The sequence below is a fragment of the Sitophilus oryzae genome, unplaced genomic scaffold, assembly GCF_002938485.1.
Source record: "Sitophilus oryzae breed Bouriz unplaced genomic scaffold, Soryzae_2.0 scaffold_1639_pilon_pilon, whole genome shotgun sequence".
Taxonomy (NCBI): domain Eukaryota; kingdom Metazoa; phylum Arthropoda; class Insecta; order Coleoptera; family Curculionidae; genus Sitophilus; species Sitophilus oryzae.
In genome coordinates, this window is record NW_022146324.1 from 2570386 (window position 1) to 2592545 (window position 22160).

A 22160-nucleotide genomic window follows, 5' to 3' on the forward strand; every position below is an offset into this window, starting at 1 on the left:
ACCCTCTATATTACAGTCAGTATGTCCTCGGATTGTCTTTACAAGAAGAAAAACTTTTTTATTATTGACTTTTTGAAAAAAATGCGTTCTTCGTAAGAATTTTTCCTTGTTGTAAAATGGCGTTTATAATTTTCTAAATATCCATACCGTTTAGAAAAAAATTAAAAAAAAACATAAAAATGTAGTTTTTTAACGTAATTTTACCCCAAAAAAAATCCTAAGAAAACTAAAAGTTAATTACATTCTGTAGATATAAATATATTATTCATAGGCAGTGCCGTTTTTACGTAGGGACCCGACGGGCTCCGACCAGAGGATTAAGGGCCCCAGCTCCAAAAAGGCCTCAAAAACGATAACATTAATTTTTTTACAGCTTATAATAATACTTTTAAATTGAAAAACGAATGCAATTTGACGTAGTAAAACAATCCCCGAGCGAATGTTCGCATATATTTAATGGCAGTTTATGATGACAAAGTGATGGGAATACCGGTTCCACATACATATAAGCCGCGTTACTTTCGCGACCGCTCTAGGTAAATACCGCGATTTTGTAAGGGACCCTTTACAAAATCGCGGTATATTTAGGTCCAAGAATAAATAATAATTATTCGAATATAAAAAATAATAATTATTCGATATTCTAAACAAAGAAAATTACCCCTTGATTTAATTTCGTAAATAGAAACATGCCATTACCAAATACTGGGGCCTAATAATTAATAATTAAGTAAATATCTGCTTCCATTTATACTCTGTATAGTTTGTGTATACTTATAGTTTGCATACTCTAACTACAAATTGCTTTATAACTACTGAACACATATTGGCATTATTTGCCAGTTCAATAAAAAATTACTTATTAAGATTTGGAGGCCCCCAAGAAAAAGGGGCCCGGGGCGGACCGCCCCTTCCGCCCCCCCCCCCTTAGTCCGCCACTGATACTAACGAATGAAATGATTGAACTTTTTTTCTTACTTTTATTTGCAGAATACATTGTGGATGTTTCCCAAGTAACAACTTGGATCACCCTGTCAAATGGACAAATATTGTTTCTGTCTTTAAAAAGTTTCATTTGCACTAAATTACTTAAAATACACTATTTATTTAGAGATATTCTATGTAGAAAGTGCCTTTAGTAAAAAATCCATTAAAAAAGGTGCAAGACTTTCAAGAGTCTTGCAGCAAGACCAAGATGAATACTGTACCCTGCAAGACCAAGACTACTGTTAGACTGCAAGACCAATAACAAGCGAGTCTTGATCTTGCATTCGCTCATCAATAGAATCCATAATTGACAGAAACTTTGTCGGTGATACTTTACTCTGATGGGTTCTCTTTGCTGATGTAGGAATGTCTCTTTCCGACCTTACCCTAGTTCCGCCGCTGATATGATATTTACCAAAGAATAAACAATCAGAGTTAGTAAAAAAATCACCGTTCTTTCTTTATAATTGCATTCGAGGTATGAGTAATGACATCAGCATGTCGGTCGGTTATGGTTATTGTTTTCTTTCAAGCTGGACTCCAACTCGTACACAAACGAAACGAAAATTCAAATTAACCGTCGGCCGATAAAATCGAGATAGATACAAGGTCGGAGAGGCTTGAGCTACGGTACTGTTACTCATGAGGCCAGGATCGTATTCAGTGGAAACCTAAAATTAATAATAATAGCTCCCGGTATATAGCGTTTAACGCCTTGGGAGTAGCAAGGTACAACTTGCCTTGCTAGAGCCGTTCGGTATACAAGGAAGGTAATGTGGCTAGCACTACGCTTCAACCGCCTATTATTACCTCAAGATTGTAAATCTCAAGTACTCATTTAAAGCTGAGTCGTCCTAGGTACCCAAACTATTTTTATTTTATTAAAAATAGCCGGCTGATGAAATGCCGGCTGTAGGATTCGAACCCAAAAGCTTTGAATTTCCTAACCTAACTACAACTTAACCTGAATCTCAAAAAAATCAAACTGTCTCGGCAACATCTTCAAGATTTACAAAGCTGTAACCACCGAGGAAACGGTTGCGGGTCCTATAAAAAGTCAGACAGTGGCGCAGGAAATGCAGAACCGTTTCCCTTCCTTCGGATCCTTGCAGCTTGGGCAAACTTCGTTAAAAGGGATGCCCACACTGATAGAAATGATAGACTTGAACTAAAGTCGTCATCGTTCTTGAAAAAAAAATTAGTGACAAGAGAATTTATTTTAGCATAAAAGAAAATATTTTGCCTGAAGAAAAACTCTCTTAACTCAAGAAAACTGGTTCTTTTGAAAAATTCGAAAATTTCTCTTGAATTTATTTTCATTCAACCAAGTGCAAGTTACTTTGTTTTAAGATAATAAGAAAAATGCGCTAGAGTACTTCGTTCAAGAAACATGGCCATTTTTCCAATAGCTAAATACTCTTTTGATGAAAAATAATAACAACACGCAAAGACGATGACGAAGGACGGTATATACAATCAGTCGGCACTGTCCATGGTACAAAGAATACAAGGTATGATCGATAGCGGCTCCAATTTCGTTCAGTTCGCGCATACCACCTGTGACGTCACTAGGAAAATAATGAATAAATAAAAAATAAAGAAAGTTGACAGGAGATCTGCATTTTTGGGGTTATGGTTAAGAATTGTTTATTTTTAAGACTTTTAAGTTCGTTTAATTTAATAATTACTAAAACCAGCAGTTCCAAAAATATATTTAAAAATAATAATTATCTATTAACATGGATTTGGACGATAATAAGTAAAAATACTAAATTTATTTCTATATTCGGTATAAAATTGTTTATTAGGTTTTTAGTTTGCGATGTTTATGGTAAATAATTTTCATTTTTATTGCCTCTGAATTCACATGAGGACAGAGATGAGGATATCTATGGAAAAGTAACCACAAGAGGAATTGTTACATCATTTAAAAAATGTTGGGAAGTTTATTGTTTCCCATCGAAAAGTAGAAAATGCCAATGCAGATGAACGTATTGTAATTGTGATAGAAGTAATTCCAAGGGTGAAGTTTATTATAATTAGTGGAAGTAATACCAAGGGTGAAGTTTATTATAATTAGTGACCTGTGCTTCTTTTTATATGTAGATGTTTCTGGTTTTGAGAAGAAATCGGTTGAACGACACCCAAAATTTAAAGGAAGTATTTGCATACCCAGAATATGCCCATCAAGGGTTATATAGCTCAAATTTCCTTTAATGGTAGGCAATTATTCAATGCAAATTAACTTTTTAAGTGACTGAAATATTAAATAGTTTACAATATGGTATATCACTAAAAATATATTACTTTTAGGTACAATTAGGGCCCGATACATTTCAAAAAGTAGAATATTATTTTATATTAAATGAGGTATTGTACTAACAATCAATTTAAATTAAATAACAGAATAAATAGTTCTTTTTTTATACTACAAAAATAAACTATAGAATACAAACAGTATTTAAAAAATAAATAAAAAGTGATGTTCCGGCCGAGATTCGAACTCCGGTCTCTCGCTTCCCTAGCCCGACTCCTTATGCACTTCTCCACAGTAACTTGCTTAGCGATAATTCAATGACGGTATATAAACAAAAAAAACAGGTTTATAACAATATCTTGACGATTTGAACTGGCGCGCGGAGCGTGCTGACCAATAGCGCCTGTTATCACCTGTGACGTAGCGACCAACCTGCGCAATATCATACCTTGTATTCTTTGTACCATGGGCACTGTCGGCAGTCCGATCAGTCGTACGACTCGTACGTCGCATTTCATAGGTCACACATCATAGTACGCACGGGTATTGTTGCTTGGCATTTTCCACTTGGAATTTTGCATAATTTGCTTTTTAAACGTAATACATATCGTATAACAAATTACTGATCGTTATTCACATGCATTTGTCATTTTTTATCGACAAATTTTAGGATATATGGATTCTTTAAAGGAGGAGGAAAACAATGGAAATTAGAGCATGTATTTGCTATATTTGAAGGTAAGAGACATTTACCTAATGCACCTGTTTAGATAATGCATTTGTGTCTATATAGATAGAATAAGAATATAGGTATCGATTTTTTTATGCAAATAATTACAAAAATTTTAGAATTTCAAGTCGTCGTATTAGAAAAATTGAAAATGTGACCAAAGCTTATAATTTTAATAATTTATTTGCTTTACTTTGATTAATCGTTTTTGAACCACCCCAAAAAATACAAAGGAGTGAAGAAGCAGAAATAACTACTATCGAGGAAAATAATATCACTTTACTTACTACAGACCTTAGCTACAGACCAGGAAAACCTAAATTTATCAGAAAATAATATACCTCGTAATATGCCTGTATATGCCTGTATATGATGTATAGACCTCTCTTAGATGAAAATAAATTTTAGTTGAATCAATAGTATTCGCTATTGGTTTAAGAAAAGTGTCTCTTTAATCAAGAAATGTCCCTTTTCAATCAAGATTTTTTGCATGAATCAAAGAGACTATTGTTCTTGTATTAAGAACTTCTTTGCATATTCATTTTGGGTCAAGAGTGAAATACTTTGGACAGATAGATTCTTCTATTCTCTAAAGTAATTTTTTAAAACTTATGAAAAGATAGTTAATGCTTTGGGTAAAGAAACGTCGTTCTTGGCCCTATTGAAAAGCGCCAATCTTTTGGGTCAAAGTCATATTCATTTCGACTGAGAGATCCTTTTTTTCAGTGGCATTCTCGCCACATGTTCGCGAATTGGCCAGTGTCCCGTATATACCGCCGCGCCGTATATACTCGCGATATCCTTACGCGACTTAATTATGAGCTCTCCCGAGTTCTTAAGGTAGTACTATTTTAGCCAAGTTTTCCTGGCTATCCTGCAGGTGCAAGTTTTCCATCTACTGTTCGCCATAGAAGAAAATGGTGGTAAATGTCTTTTTATGGTATTGAGGGGAGTAAAAACTTCCTCTGATGCATCTAGTTCAAGGCACGATCCCCGCCTTGCAAGTTCATCGGCGCGTCTGTTCCCTTCGATGTTCCTGTGGCTTGGTACACAAAGAGGTTATATCGTACCTACTTGCCATGTCGGCGCGTTTGACTTGACATTTTCGTACTATTTATCTACACGCATAGAACAACTCACGTCGAAAATCAACTGAAAACTGAACTCTCTTATGTTTTTCACAATATATTATAGTGCACAAAATGCGTCCCTTTCAATCATCCCATCATAAAATTTACCTGTATGTAAACGAATCTACCTAGACTTAATACCTTACATCTATAAAATTGACTACCTGCAAAAAAGAGGCGTAATTAGGCAACTGAAAAGTGGTACGTGTAGGAGCTTCAGGAGTATTTTTTCTGTTATTAGAAGCATATTTTTATGAAGAAATTCTGCAACTGACTCGTGTTACAAAAATCATGTCGGCCTGTGTAATTAATCCACATTCCACAAAAAGGTTGGAGATTTGGTGTTACCCATTCTTCCACTCCATCTTATGAAAATTAATAAAAAACATGTTTTCTAGACTTAACCTAAATATTACATTAAAAAAAATAATCTAAAACTAAGATTTTAAACCAAAGGTATTAATTGAAATATTGTGACATCCCAATTTTAGATCTTACATTACTTTTAAACTGTACCAAAGGCAAACTCAAGTCATCTATAAATTTATTTAATAAGATAGGAGCCATATAGGAAAAACAATCTTTATACTTTGATGTAGTGTGCTGAGGGCCTGTAAAAGAATTAACTCTGATGTTGACACTATGAATTTGAGATCTGTTAATAATTAATTTTATTAAGTAAATGGGGATTTTATTTTTAAATATTTTATATAATAACATCACATACAAATATTCCAATCTTTCGCGCATTTCTGGTTCCCTTAAACGTTTTAGGTGAGGACTAATATGATCTCGATAAGATAAATTGCACACAAATCTCATACCGGCGTTCTGGATTCTTTGTATTTTTAGTTTATTATATTTTGGTAAGAATGCATAATATACTTGGCTGCAATAATCGATATGAGGATAAATCAGACTTTTGACTAGATGTAGCTTAGTAAATTCGTCAAGTTGTTTCTTAAGAGATTATATTAACTTGAGCTTAAACATGGGCATTTGATAGACTTTACTACACTGATTCGAAAAGCTCAAGTCATTATCCAAATCGACACCCAGGCTCCTTGCACTGTTAGTCCATTGAAGTATAACATTATCAATATTTAAATTTAAATTGGACGTAACATATGTGTTAGTTTTTTTATTGCCAATACAAAGAGCCATAGTTTCGGTTGGATTTATTTTCAATCCATGCTCACTACACCAGTCTGAGAACATGCGAATGTCGTTGTTGATAACATCTATAGTGTCCCGAGCCCCCTCAATGGAACAGTCTAGACAGAGCCTATTTTACCATAAGGCCCATAAGGCCCGGTGGTCTGGGGGGCCTGTTAAAGGTTGTAAAATATTCATAATTTCTTGAATTTTTGAATTTTATTTGAAAAGAAAGCCCGAATTTTTGCTGGGGCCTTAGGGCCCGACCAGATGAAAAATAGACCCTGAGTCTAGATACAATTGGACATCATCTGCATACATGTGTATATGACACCGCTCAACTACTTTAGGCAAGTCAAAAGTATAAATCAAGAACAATATAGGCCCCAAAATGCTGCCTTGAGGTACGCCACTAACGTCCCGAACCTACACCTGAATCCATTTTCAGTAAATAGCGCAATATCATGTGTCAGTAAATAGCGCAATACCGAATTCCTTCAGCAGTTTGTGAGTCTCCCACTCCTTTTTGGTTGGAATTCTGACTAGAAAGTTCTTGCCAAGTTCCAACCTAAGTGTCAGATCAGTCTGATGGTCCAGCAATAATATCCTTCGGTAATCTTCTAAGAATACTGTGACCGTAGAATTACTCCGTCCAGCAACCAGTTTCTCTGAACCTGATTGCACTACTAGTGGCCAGATTTTTAATATGAAGATCTAATGGGAGGAGGTGGAGTAACACATTTAGAGCATCTGTGGGCGTCGATATCTTAGCGCTCCTGTAATGCACACACACGCACTCCTCTGTATCTTTTCAAGCTTGGAAATATTGGTTGTCTTCTCCAAAGCTGGCCACCATATCAGGGATCCATATGTGAGGATTGGTCGCACTATGGCAGTGTATATCCACTTAGCCATACGCTTCAGAATAATAAAGTCAGTAATAGTTTTTTATGATAATGAGAAATAATTATTATTAATTAAATTGTTTCAGAAACGAATCATACAATGTATTTCACCTTTAAATCAGCTGAAATTTAAATTTCCGCTTTAATTCCTAAAATTTACTGCAGTCTCTCCTATTTTAACTCTGAAATCCCTCGACATTTAACGACTTTTTATCCTTTTCGATCTTAACTGTACGACCATTTCGTTTAATTACTTCGTTTCTCGTATGCCTTTGACAGTTCACATTTACCGCTAAAGTACTGAAAAGTAGCGTTTAAATGCTCTTAGTCAATGAAAATAATTGGCACCTCTTCAAACGCGATCTCTATTACCATAATGAGGTGATTGTAGTACTTCAAATAACGCAGGGAGTTAAAATAATGCCAAATGGATATTAATTATAAAACAGTGTCAAATTAGAAGTATTTTAGGTATACAGGGTGTCCAGAGCAATTTAGATTCAGATTGATAAAAAGAAGAATGTTTAAAATCAGTCATAGAGTTTAATTAAACAAGAAGGTAATAGTTTCTGTAACAGTTTCTGTGTCTGTTGGTTGAAGTGTTTATACTTCTAAGCAGAAGCGGATATACAGGGTGGTCTGATTTGTATCCCGGAATCTTCGGCAACATATTCCGCAGATAAAAATAAGTAAAAAAGGTTCGTATAAATGTATGTACTAAAATGCTTAGTTTCGGAGATAGAGGGTGTAAAAGTTTCATTTTTATTTCGATTTTTTTCAAATCATTCCTGAAGTAACGTTATGATCCGGATGAAAATTGGTGTCTGGATGTTTTTTGACATGATAAATTTGATTTTGATGTCAATATGACTTTTACTGGTACTGGTGCCACCTACATATTTTTTTATTATTATAAAACTACCGAGTAAAAAAAGATACATTTACGACGTTTTTACGTAAAAATGTCTCTTGTTAAAAATCGCTACGAGTAATGGTTTTCGAGATATTTGGAATCGAAATTATCAGTACCTGTCATCATTGACATAAATTACACATTTGTTGAAATCATAAATTTAAAATGTTTTTGTGATAATGTTCAACTGAAACTGTTTTATAATTTTTTCGTATTTTATCATTTTTTCGCAGAAAAAATTATGATTAATTAAAAAAAATTAACATTTCCCAAATTTATTATTTCCGTCAAATAACCTATTCCATGTTTATTTTTTTTCAATAATGAGATGTATTGACTATTTCCATTCTAAATATCTTGAGAACGGTTGCTCGTAGCGACTTTTACCAAGAGACATTTTTTACGTAAAAAATCACGGAAATGTATATTTTTTCACCCAGTAGATTTATACAAGTACGGACGAAAAGTTATTACTCTTCAAAACAGTTAAAACCTTTGACTATATAACTCCTATGGTTAAAACACATGTGGGTAGCGCCCCCTACAAATAGAAATCACATTGACATCAAAATCAAATTTCTCATGTCAAAAAACTCCGAGACACGAAGAATTATAGAAATAATTTAGAAATAAGAAATTATTTGGAAAATATCGAATTAAAAATGAATTATAGTATTTGTATGGAATAAGTTACTATCTAGGATATAGACACACAATGACACAATGGATCTGTAAGGTCGTGGTGATTAGCCCCCTCCTAAACATTTATACTTTTTAATATCTGGTCTAGAAGTATGAAATTTTGCAAAAATGTTTTTTAAGTGGTGTAATTCAGCAGTATAAGAAGCAATTTTGAGAAATTCTTTAAATTTATACAAGGGGAAGCGATTTGATAAAGTTAATAAAAAAAAGTCGAAAAATATGTCTAACAGATTACATATAAACCACTACCTAGATTCATATTACTTGCTATGAATTATTAATTAAAAAGCTTGGTCTCCACGTATAGGGAAGCGCCGGCGCGGCGCCGCTTCCCCCGCTTCCATGGACCGCACGCGCCTACTCGGATGCGATATTAAGCGTGAAAATTTGTATAAAATGTCTTATATCTTGCCTAGAACTATTAAATTTTTCACAAAATTACATAACTGAACAAAATGTAGGTAATTGAACACTGAGAGGAAAGAATTAACACATATTTGGAAGGTAATGTGTCGTAGAAACTGTAGCTATGGTTTTTTTTTACCGTAAGAATATCATTAGAACCAGATGGTGATTATGTTAAAAAGTACTGACACAAGTTCAGAAAAAAAATTGAAATGCTTCAAAATTAAAAATATTAGAGTCATCAAGATTACTCTAGTTTTTCGAACGATTTGGAATAAATACAGATATTTAAATTTGAATTCATCTGAGTATGCATCTGAGTGGTGTCGAAATGAAGGGATTGCTATTGGTAAGAAGTTTGAAGGTTGTTAATGATAATGATATTGCTGAGCGTGCAGTGAAACTAATTGAAGAATCATCATCATCATCATTTAGCTTATACCGTCCACTGCTGAACAAAAGCCTCCGTTAACTCTAGCCATTGCTTTCTATTTTGTGCCACTTTAATTCAGTTTCCAGCCACCCTCTTAATATCATCTGACCATCGACTAGGAGGTCGTCCTCTGCTTCTATAGGCCTCGTGTCTCGGTCTCCATTCGACAAGTCTCTTCGTCCACCGTCCATCTGTCATCCTAGCCACATGTCCTGCTCAATTCCATTTAAGATGCAAGACAGATATCACCGCATCTCTTACTCCTGTTTGATTTCATATTGTATGATTGGGTATTTTATCTCTGATTGTAACTCCCAACATGGACCTTTCCATTCTCCATTGCATGACCTGTATTCTATGTATGTTCTTCTTTGTCAAAGTAAGCGTTTCAGCTCCATACGTGAGGACAGGCAAGACACACTGGTTAAAGATCTTTCTTGTTAAACATATGGGAATATCAGATCTCAGTATATGCCTTAGTTTACCGAATGCCCCCCACGACAAACCTATTCTTCGTAGAATTTCGTGGGTCTGATTATCCCTTCTAATACCGAACTCATGCCCTAAGTGTTTATATATATGCACTTGTTCCAAAGGTATGTTATTAATGTTTAAATTTCCACTCAGTACTAGGTTTGTCATGTATTGTGTCTTTGACAAGTTAATTTTCAAACCGACTTTTTCCGTAGCATCATTCAGCATATCCAGCATATTCTGTGCCTCCTGTATGCTGTCTGTTATTAAAATAATGTCATCTGCAAAACAGAGATGATTTATCAATTTGCAATCGATATTAATTCCTGTTGAATCCCAGTTTATCATTTTTAACATACTTTCTAGCACAGCAACGAATAGTTTAGGGGACAGTGTGTCGCCTTGTTTTACCCCTCGATCGATATTGAATTTGTCTGTGCATTGATTTGTCGATATTCTGATGTTTGCCGTGGCATTATCATATATATGAATGAAGTCTTATGATTGAGGAGTATCGATGATCGATGCGACTCTCAATTGAAGAATACCACAGTATAATAATGCAAAGATCCAGAGCGGAAGTAATTTAGGGTTCAATTTTTATCAGAATGTAAGCAGTTTTATGATACTCAAAAATCTGCAATAATTGAAAATATGAAAATGGATGAATGCTGATTATCCAAATGGTATCATATTTAACCTGTACTTCCATTTTATTATTTTCAAACTCTTAAGGACTATCTGTTTTATTAAGAGCTCGAATAACTCTTAAGCTAATAGATTTAGCGAAAAATTATAAGAGACCTTTTTTGTAGAGCGTTGAATTTACAATAAACATAACGCAATTAATTACTTTTGATTCATTTGTCGCAGAGTTATGGAATTCTAAAGAACAAATGAAATTTTTCCCATGTTTCTATGAGAAACTTAGCTTGGAACTATCTTAAAGTTAATATTAAGAGCCAACATTTTCAGGAATTTTTTTTTATAAATTTGGAAATATTTGAAACCCTGGGAGCAAAGAAATTGGGATACATCCGCATTAAGGACCACTACAAGGGCCACAATAGATCTAATAAAAGGTACATTATTAAATTCATCTATATTTAGCTGTATTGAACTACTTAGGCCCTTTATTTCAGGGCATAACCACTTGAATATGTTTTCTGGTTTTTCTTATATCAACTTATAAGCATTCTTTTTTATATTTTGCTCAAAGTACCATTCGTTTCTGATTTTTTAGAACTTGCTAGAATTTAGGGTGTATTCCGTTGCTTACCTTGGTTAGTTCCAGTATGTTCTGTTTCTATCGGTTTCCTGAAAGTTTTCTTATTACGGAACACGGTTCCTGAAAAATTCGGTTATAACTGTCACCAAACAAACCAGCGCGAGAAGGGTTTTAATCCAGTAATATTACGATTTAAACCCGACAAAATTCAGAAAGTTTTGAAAATTGGTAGGTATGTTGGGGATAGCATGAGGATTACTAAACCGAAAAGTTTAGTGTGCGTCATCCTCCAGAACATCGTTCCTACCCCCATTTTGAGGTTTTTTAGATAATCTCGGCAACGGTGCAATTGTCGACAAAAATACCTATATAGAAAATTGTTCTTCATAAAATTCTCTATCAAAAAGATAATTACACATTTTTTCTAAAGTTAATAATAAATTGGCAAACAGGGCGCAAATATAAAGGTTGGTTATGACTAGCACTATCTGCAGTTCAATCTAATTTAAAGTTTAGTGTTTAACGCTAACTAAAAGCGGTAACCACTAAATTATACTTAGAATTTTAATATACGTTCTGCTCTCACACTCCTCTACCCCTATAAAAAGGGTGATTTCCACATCACCCTAGAGGTAAAGTATTTGATGCGTTTTTTTTAAAGTGGTATCCCCTGTAGGCCTAATCCACTAATTATCAAATGTTAATTAGTAATCTTCGTGATCTTCCACAGGTTCAACATTCAAGCATGACTGTCCATGGCAATGATAACACATTGTAGAGCAACGCAAGCCTGCTCTTCTGCAGCTACATCTGTATTCGCACCCTAATTTGAATGAACATGAAATAAGTGTTAAAACAGATGCGTGGGTTAGGTTAGGTTAGGCTCTTTGTTTGTCATTGTTGCGGTTAATGTACCGCCAACTTTTTTCCACCCCCAGTCGGTAGGTTCGAGCATAACTCCTCTCCATGTTTAAATTTGGTGAAAAACCCGATACGAGTGTTGCCGAGCTGCAGCTCAAGTTGGTGGTAGTTTTGACAATGTTGTCGGCTTTACCAACAAGTTTGTTGAAGTACATAAATCGGTATTCATCTAGACTGCTTTCCGCTGAGGTACAGTTTGTATAAAGCTAAAATAAATTGCTCTCCTACGTTTGCAATTTCTTCATGAGTAGATTTCTCATTACTGAAAGTTTGCACAATATGTTGTAAATAACTTCTTTTAGCGAATACATTGATTGCATTAAACTTTACTTTGTTTTTGCAATTTTTTAAAAAAGTTGCGGATTGTAAATCTTGAGAAGTGTAAATCCTTTTCCAGTATTACCCTGTTTACCCTGTTTTTCTTTTAAAAATTTGATATTTTTGTCAGAGGGAGAAAGTGCAATAAGAAGAACTATCAGGTCAATATCTTGCCCTACTATAACAGTTGTATCGCAATTATTAGATCTTTCTATAGCAGTTTGAATTATTAATAAATCGGCGTCATCCGCAGCAACAAATACTTCTATACCTTCTTTCCTAAATTTATTTACTAGTTCTGTGATTAAACGTTCTTTGTTAAACAAATTACTTAGGAAGTTCTGCTGAGTTTCAGAGACAACAGTATTCTCGTCAAACATAATTTGAGGACAGCTTCTTTGAAGTAGCCGCCTCTGTCGTTCTATACTCTTCGTGCTGTTTGCATTTTCCATATAACCATCGAACACGACAGTTACTCTATTCCCATAATGTTTTTAATGTAACTAACGTAGGCGTTGTAAACAATGTTAAATGTCCCTTTTTTGGGCTATATTATGCGGCGAAGCAAATATCCTCCATCAATGACATACTCGCTGTTTCAAAAACATGGTCTCGTTCTGGCACTTTTGTAGCATTTTATTTAAAATTCACACAATTTAAATAAATGTACAGAATTATTTTATTTAAACAATTCAAGTTTGAGTCCTCGCACCGAGATGGCATTCAAATATTGTTATTATCTTTTATTTTTTTACAAGTTTATTTCTGGATAGTTATTTCAGCCGGTCGAAGTTGTTCGTCACTTTATTTCTGACGGTATAGGTATATACCTCGTGCCTACCTTTATCGCTATATTGGTGGTTGAAGCTGAACCCGATAGAATTATCGGCGTTTTTTTGGCATTTTTGAAATTTGTGTGGGAAAACCCTCTATTTTATGGTACGCATTTCTGGTGCCATTTTGTTTATTGTATCTGACATTTGGGCCACGTTTGTCCCTACAATATACACGTTGAATAACGGAAGAATCTCCTGAATATACAGCATTTTCCGATCCTGTCTGTGTGGAGACGTTATAATAACGATCCAGTTCCAGCAGTTCACCACAACCAGCTTGTGACCAGAACGGATAAAAAGGCCAGATCATTTCTTTTTATATAATTTAAGTTCACTTTAATGCTTCAAGCCCTTCAGGCATATTAGATATTTTATTACTTTAGAGTCACTTTGAAATATTTTATTCATGTTATGCATATTTCTGATATCTACGTAGTACGGTTTTTTTAATATAAAGAGTCCCTATATTTTGGTACCAAGATCGCCAGACTTTTTGCGGAATAATTAATAAAATATTAATATTCAGAAGCGTGCAGATTTAACTACCATCTTCAGTGATCTATTTTAATACATACTATTTACCAACAAACATTTTCAAACGTCAAATTATTCATAGTCTTATTTTATTCTAATTAACATTTAATTATTAATTATACTTAGTTGTTAGTTTATCTCAGCGTTTCATTTGTGTAATTCCTAAAATAAATAATACCTATATTCTGAGTTGATTTCTCAGTTCTCAACTTAGAAGTTTTAGAAAGTAAATGGAAAACTGAGTGGCGCCCAGTATATTATAAAGACGTAATTATCACAATTTAATTTTCACTAGCTTACGACCCATTGCTCACCGGCGAACAGCTCCGTCGCATAGTATTAGTTGTTTTAATATTTTTTCTAAAAGAAAATTCTTATAAAAAAAAACATTCCATCATTTTTTTAAAACTTCTAATGCTACACTTTATTGACAATCTGGTATAAAGCTGCTTTATTAGTTTTCCTCATTAGGCCTTTCGCATTGAAAAGAGAAAGAGGTACTAAAGCTAATTCGAAACTAAATCACTTTTTTAACTCCAGGCTGGAATGAACGGTGCAAATAATTCTTTGAAATAGTAATGTTGAGTCAACTTGAACATCATATTGCCATTAATTTTCATTGTATTGCTCAAACTAGATATCGGCTTTACACGATTTGCACGACGCACTTTAAAACTTTTAAATAAAATCCCATCTTTAACATTAGCGACTCTAGGGTGATGTGGAAATAAGTACAAATCACCCTGTTTATAGGGGTAGAGGAGTGTGAGAGAAGAACGTATATTAAAATTCTAAGTATAATTTAGTGGTTACTGATTTTTGTTAGCGTTAAACGTTAAACTTTAAATTAGATTGAAGTGCAGATAGTGTTAGTCATAACCAACACTTATATTTGCGCCCTATTTGCCACTTTATTATTATCTTTAGAAAAAATGTGTTTGATAGAGAATTTTATGAAGAACAATTTTCTATATAGGTATTTTTGTCGAGAGTTGCACCGGTGCGGTGCCGAGATTATCTAAAAAAACTTAAAATGGGGGTAGTAACGATGTCCTGGGGGATGACGCACACTATTTAGGGGTGGGAACTTTTCAGTTTATTAATACATATGATGTCCTGATTATTTCCACCAATTTTGAAAACTTTATGAATTTTGTCGGATATATCACAATTTGAGCCATAATAATATTACTGAACTATTTTTCTGGTTTTGTTTGACAATCAATGTCGTTTATGTGACAGAAATCAAGCAAATATAATTTTAAGTTCCAGTGAAATTCTCATTTAGTTTTTAAAATTTGTAATATTTTGTATTTACATCCAAAAGGAATTTAGGTAGGCAGTAAAGGTAAATAAATTTCATTAACTAAATACCGTATGATCGAATAAAAACGGCGTCCAGTTGGCTTGGAAATGACGATCGATGACATTTCCCATATAAATTTACATATAGAATGACAGCGATCTTCATTTCATAGCCATCGCTGACGCCGTTCTTATTCGATCATACGGTAGAATGACCTGAATGACTTTTTAGGACCATTTAAACTTATCATGAAGCCATTGTTTCTTAAAGTCAGGAACATTTAAAGAAAACATGAAAAACAAGACAAGTAATCGTGATTGTTTTGTAAGCAATAAAAATATAAATATTGATTAGATTTCTTTATTTATTATTGATCTGTTTAAATATTGGACCTGCAAATCTTCACTTGAGCTGTCTAACGAGTTTAAGAGTTTATTAATAAAGTACTTTTCAATATTAAACTCCATTGGAAAGGAGAAGCAAACGTAAAAGCAGAGAATAGGTACATTAAAAATGCATAAAAGATAAATTTTATAATAGAGGTTTTGAAATTTAGAAAACGTCAACATTTGACGTTTCCAGTGTTTTATCAAACCGTTCGATTAAGAATAAATCAAACCGATGTTTTACAGGAACCACTCTTTACCGTAGTTTACCGGTCTGGTTCGCCTGGTTTTGCAACGGAATACAGCTTTTAATCTATTTAAATAGTTATGCAACTAAAAATACACAGAGCAATACCTTATCACTGTATTATTTCTCTTTTAGTTTCATTATTTCTTGGAGAAAGACATTATTAAAATAAAACAATTACCTAATTTCTTGATAGATTTATTAATGAGGAATGTTTTAATTTTATAAAAAGTAGGTACTTTAATTAAATTCAATTATTATTCAATATATACATAATAGAATTACAATATAAACTATATAATATAACAACAATATATACACAATAATTATAAATATACACAATAATAAATTGACCTATTTAAGTTCAGAGGTACAATGTACAAAAAATAAGTTGAAGAAATTCTGTGGACGTTTTAAGAATTGGCCATATTCAAAATTCTATTATTCGATATATTTTTTACACTAAAATTTTTGATATTTTTTCATAATAAATAATTTCTCTTAAACATTAGAAGAATTCGGGGTTTTACAGAAGATTGTTGCAGCAAGTAGCCTGGGATTCTCGATTTTCTATTCTAGCAGTTGGATTCTGATTCCGCTCTAGGCATTCCTAATTGTTGAAAGACTTTCTCTTCAATTTGCTGAAATATAAAAATAAATTAAACAATAGTAAAATCTTTTTTTCGCAATATTTGCCTTAACATACCACATTAACCATTCCACCCATTTAATTTTATTCAAAAATTATGAGTTATTTTTTAACAAGTTTTTTTTGACAAGTTTTTTTATACCAAATCAACTTTCTTAATATTTTTTTATAAATCTACTAAGTACCTTCACCAGTAATATAATATAGGTAAATAATAATAGTGTTATTAAAAATTTAGACTACTCTTTCGAATTATTAACAAATTATATCCTTCCTTGCCCAATCCATTTTTTTAAATTATTTATTTTCGTGTTATTTTTTATATAATACTCAAAAATATTAATTATTAATATTTATGAAAACTATTAGATTAATATTCACAATTTAATTAATTACACAAACACGGAAAGATGTAAACCATAATAGTTTACGGATATATGTGGGAAGTCAATGTGCATAATTTAAAATTATTTTGAAATATACAGGATGTATCAGAACTAAGATCTACATCAAAGTTATATTTTTTCTTATGGGAACGCCCGGTATTTTATCCATCCTTGGACAAAAAATAAGGCTATAATAAAATAAAATAATAATATATATTATAAGGGTTTAGAAATGTTTAAAAGCTTTGGTTTTTTGAGATATTTAAAATTTTTTAAATATTCATGCTATAATAAAAAGTTTGTCAACACACTGCACATTACTTTTCAGAATTAATTCTTGTGGTGACTTTTAAGCCAGAATAATAAACTTTACTAAAAAATTTGATTGCCTATTTAAATGTCTACAGGGGTATTAAAAAGAAACGCTTATCAAGAAGATTCCTATTTGGATATCTTTGATCATAAACTCTTTAGACCTGCAAGCAAATTTCCTCACAAAATAAAATCACTAGTAACATATCCATTCCTTCCGCGAGCAGATACTGCTTCCTTTTTCTTGATAAATAATAAATACTTACTTGATAAACTATTGTAGTTAAATTAAATAAAAGTAAACTGTTATAAACTTAAATAAACTCCATAAACTAATGTCGATTTTGAAAATAGGTACTAACTGTCACTAAAATTCCTATGGCGACACCAATCATCTTGAATGCCATTTTATTGAAAAATCGTTTTTTTTTCAAAATGTGAGCCAGATAGGTATAGGAAACCTTAATATAGTTTGAAAGAGGATTTAAATCTCTTTCTATTTATTTTAAAAAAATAGAGGGTATTGTATTTGAAATAACGAAGAATTTATGTAAATTAAATATTTAAAATAGATCAGCAATTTTTGATAACCTTGTATACATTAAGGAAGCAATGAAATTTTTCAGTAAAATTTATTTCTCTACCTTTAACTCAGCATAAGAATTAATTCTGAAAAATTATGTACCGAGTGTTGATAACATTTTCTATTATAGCATGCATATTTAAATATCTTTGAATATCTCAAAAACCAAAGTTTTTAAACATACTTAACCCTTGGGGTATGGGTGTTAGTTCTGAAACACCTTGTACATTTCAAAATAATTTTAAATTATGTATATAAACTCCCTACATATACCCATAAAATTTTTTGTTTCTACATCTTTCCGTTTTCGTATTACCAACCGAGGCGAATGAGGTGCGCCAACCTGCATAAGTAAAATAATTTTAACAAAACTAATTCTTTCTGAATCTTGTAATTTTAAAATATGACACTATTTTTTTAATCTAAGAGGTACAATGTAAAAACATACAAAGCAACGAAACTTACTAAACAGTATAAAGATATTGGATCTTTATATTTTGCTTATTGTATCTATCTAGTATTGACTGATCCGTTTAGAACGTGGTCAGTTATTTTCAAAGCCAAATATCAATAATTATGAGTGAATTCAAGTTAATTATACTACATTTTTCTATGTTAGATATGTAATTAATAATTGTTAAATAAATGCTATCTACAAATATACTAGGTTCTAAAGCGTCTACGTTATTGTTAGTAAAGGAACCCACAAGATTCGAGGTCGAAAGCTTGGAACTTGAAACACCAGAAAATAAACTAAACCACCACCAGATACCCATGGAATCTCCAACAAATCTTACCCGTTGGATCTCTTCGTTTCTGCGGGCCCTGGCCAGCAGCTCCACCTCCGACAGATAAGCCAAACTTTCCGACTTAACGATAGCGCCCTCCAGTTCGGGGCAAAGCTTCGGCACGTTACTGTGCCGCTTTTTGCGCAGCAGCGACTTGACGTACCACAATCCTGCATTAGGAGTCTCCGCAGGTTTGGTAACTGGTGGACAGATGGCGACAGCAGGAGCGGTGGTAGTAGTAATGGGTGAAGTCGGCGGCTTAGTAGTAGTAGTAAACGTGCTGTTAGGCGACTGGTTGGGTGGGTTAGGGTTCGAAATAAGGGTCGAACAATGAATGGGAGTCTCCTCGATCGTTTTGGAGTGGTCGAGCGGGTCGCACTCGCCACTTATCCTGACTAGAGTGACCGATTTGGCCTTGGAGTGCTCGTTCGGTTGCGAGTACAACGAAATGACCGTGGTGGATTTGGCGTTGTGGACGTGGTAGGAGACTGGCGGCGGTTTGGAGGTGAGGATGTCGTTGTTGCTGCCGCTGAGCGAGGACGTGGTCGACCAGTTGGGGGTCGGACCGTGCGAGGGTGAGCTATAGCCCGACGTGCTTTGGGAATCGGGGTAGCGAACTAGAACTCGCGCGGCCTTACCGGTGTTGGGCGGAGAGTGATGATGGTGGTGGTGGTGGTGGTCTGGCAACGGGGCGATTTCCGTTAGGGGTGACGCGATTTCCGCCATGGAACCCACTGCGCTCAGCGTCTTTTCGCTTTCGCTCGGCTCGCTGTTCTTGCGCCATACGGCTAGGGGACGCGAGTTCGGCGGGTCGGAAGGCGTCTCCGCCGTATTGGGACTCTCTAAATCCTGAAACAATGCAAATAAATATTTATAATAATAATAATAACGGTTTTTATTTCCCACAAATCCTTTACTGGTTAAAAGTTTTTAACGCCTCATATAGATAAAAAAATGTTTTAGGTTAAGGTTATAATGTGCATTTTGGCATCAATTACTTTTTTATAAATTCATTTTGCCTATTGCCTCTCTTTTAGGAAAGGTATTGCGTTAAATTTTTATAGTAGGTCCCATTTCATACACCAGAAGAGATATAAATCAAAAAAAAGTTGCGCATTGCTGAACCCTACAACGTCATATTTCAAAATCCAAAAAAGTCAGATTATCTAGTTCCGAAGATATTTGGGAAAACCCGAATTTTCCCGATATTGCTTTCATATTTTTCAGATTTTATTTGAAAAGATATGACATTAAACAACCTAACACACCTCGACCATCTATAGAATAAAAGCTGCTCTTCATCATCCCAACTTAGAGAACCATTGGAGAAAACACAGAATTTAGTCCTAACGTACGCAGAAGAAGATATGACATTAGAAATTTCGCAATCCCAGTTCTATTTTTCCTGCTCTACAAGTTACATAGGTATTATTAGATTTTCAATCGGACGTTTCATTTCCGAGATACCCTACGTTGTGTCAAGGGACCAAACGTCGGGGCACAACATCGGCACTACCTCGTGCCAACACTAGTCTGCACTAGTTTGGAGAATAATTTTTGGGTCGAAACGACGTTGGATACCGACGTTGGCTAGAAGCCTAATTTAGTACAAACTGCAACGTTGTTTAAAATCCTAATTCACAGAAATACAAAACTAATATGACGTCTAAGTCGCGTTTTATCCTAAATTGGGATAATTATAGTAAATATATATGTATATTAAACTAGAGACATATGTCAGATGGCAGTGAAGGAAAACAAAACAAAAGTATTTAAGTGTGGAGGATGTTTGAAGATCATAATTATTGAAACACTTTAACCGACTCTGTAACTCGTTACCCGAGGCAAAAAAGTTAAACGCAAACGACTTTATTGGTAAATGTATTGTTTCTACTTTGAAAAATACTAATGGGCTTTAAAATTAAAGAAGTTTTAAAAATTTTCTTGAATTTTTTTTTTAGTAAAATGAGAATAATTTATTCGCAGTCGAAAAAATTGTTTCCGCGTGTTAAAAAAGCGGGTTGACCCTAAAAAGGGTCAAATATTTCAAGTTAATGTATTCAAAAAGCAGGAATTGCTATTTTAGGAACGAAACATTTTCTTATTTAACAACATGGCGGCTTTCACTTTGTTGTTTTGGAGATTAAGATGGAGTAGTTCGAGTAGTCGCATACTGGACTAATAAAGTCGCAGTTCGGCCTTAATAGGGAGTATACTAGTCGCAAGATTGCCTAATTTAGTCATCCTAGAGTCTAGCTTGTGCCGCCCTCTATAATCTAAATAAACGAGGGAGTGGATAAACATTGGTAATATATGTCGATGTATATTTAAATTTAGTTTTATATGTACCTTTCTTATGTCCCATTTTAATTAAGTTTTTTTTAATAAAAACAAAAACAGCACTGAACTGTCTGACTGAACAGAACAATGAAGTGAAAATTTAAGATTTAAGGTTATGGTTCAATACAGTTGCAAAAAGGTAGTGACTCGACGTCGTACCAACGTAAGAATAAGGAAATCTAAACAACGTTGGAATTAGTAAAACAGACGACGTTTGCATAACGTTGGAATAGGTCCTGAAACTGACGTCGGAAAACTCTATATTGTCCAACGTTGTAACTATGTTGTCCGAATCACCTAAAGATCACTTAAGCAAAAAAGGTTACAAGACAACGTTTATTTGACGTCGCAGAAGCTTCTACTTTGCTGTAGTACTAGTCCAACGTCGGCACAACGTTATAAAAACGTTTAAATTTATTTTAATACCCAAGGTAGGGAGCTAACTATTTTTTGTAACTAATCCAACGTTGAGTTTAGTGAACATGTGGTCGCAAGTCGTGAAAATGCTACTTGGGTAATCAACTTAATTTTTATAAATTCCAAAACACTGTGGTTATTTAGTGAACCCTTATTTTTCCATTTTAGATGACCACTTTTTCAAACAAAGTCCCATAAGATTGTTTCTCTTTACCTCTACCCTCCATAATAAACTTGTAGAGCAGGAAGAGTTGCACTGGATATGTAAAATTTGTATTGTCGTATCTTTCCAAATAGAGTCAAGAAAAATTTAGTTTCCAGAAATATCTTCAGAAGTAATAGGATTTTTTTAACATTTCGAAACATGATATTGTCGGATAACTAAATACGCGGTGTATACCGGGTGTTGTATCGTCGAGCGGGACATAGGAAATCCCATGTAAATTTTAATGGGGTCAATTATTGGCTTTCCTAATTATTTTAGAGAATAATTCTATTTAGGTTTATTGAAGAGCACTAAAACCCACATTCAAAAGAATAACTTTAGATATTTTTGATTAGCCCGTTTACGAGTTATCGCCGATTTCTTTTTAAATATTTCTCCTTTCTTATGGCCCTGTATTTATGGTGGGTTCATACAGCCAAATAAAATAAAATAAGAATAAAATAAAATAAAATAAGAAAGTTGGTTATATGGGATACCGTACATGCGTTCATACAGCCAAATAAAATAACAAATAAAATAAGAAGTCTTTATCTTTTAACTTCTTGTTTTATTTTATGTGTTATTTTATTTTAAACGGCTTTACGGACGCTTA

At 33.7% G+C, this 22160-nt stretch overlaps 1 protein-coding gene across 1 annotated transcript in view; it reads right to left on the bottom strand.

Annotated features, from left to right (window-relative positions):
- Window positions 1-16178: 16178 nt before the first annotated feature.
- The window catches only part of LOC115880601 (serine-rich adhesin for platelets-like), a 189245-nt gene continuing 183263 nt past the window's right edge, over window positions 16179-22160 (bottom strand). Inside the window, exons 8-9 of the mRNA XM_030897874.1 lie at window positions 18595-19434; window positions 16179-16508 (exon numbers count right to left, since the gene is read on the bottom strand). Of these exons, the coding sequence (XP_030753734.1) occupies window positions 16443-16508; window positions 18595-19434 (906 nt within the window). The 3' untranslated portion in view covers window positions 16179-16442. The remainder of the gene's footprint in view (window positions 16509-18594; window positions 19435-22160) is intronic.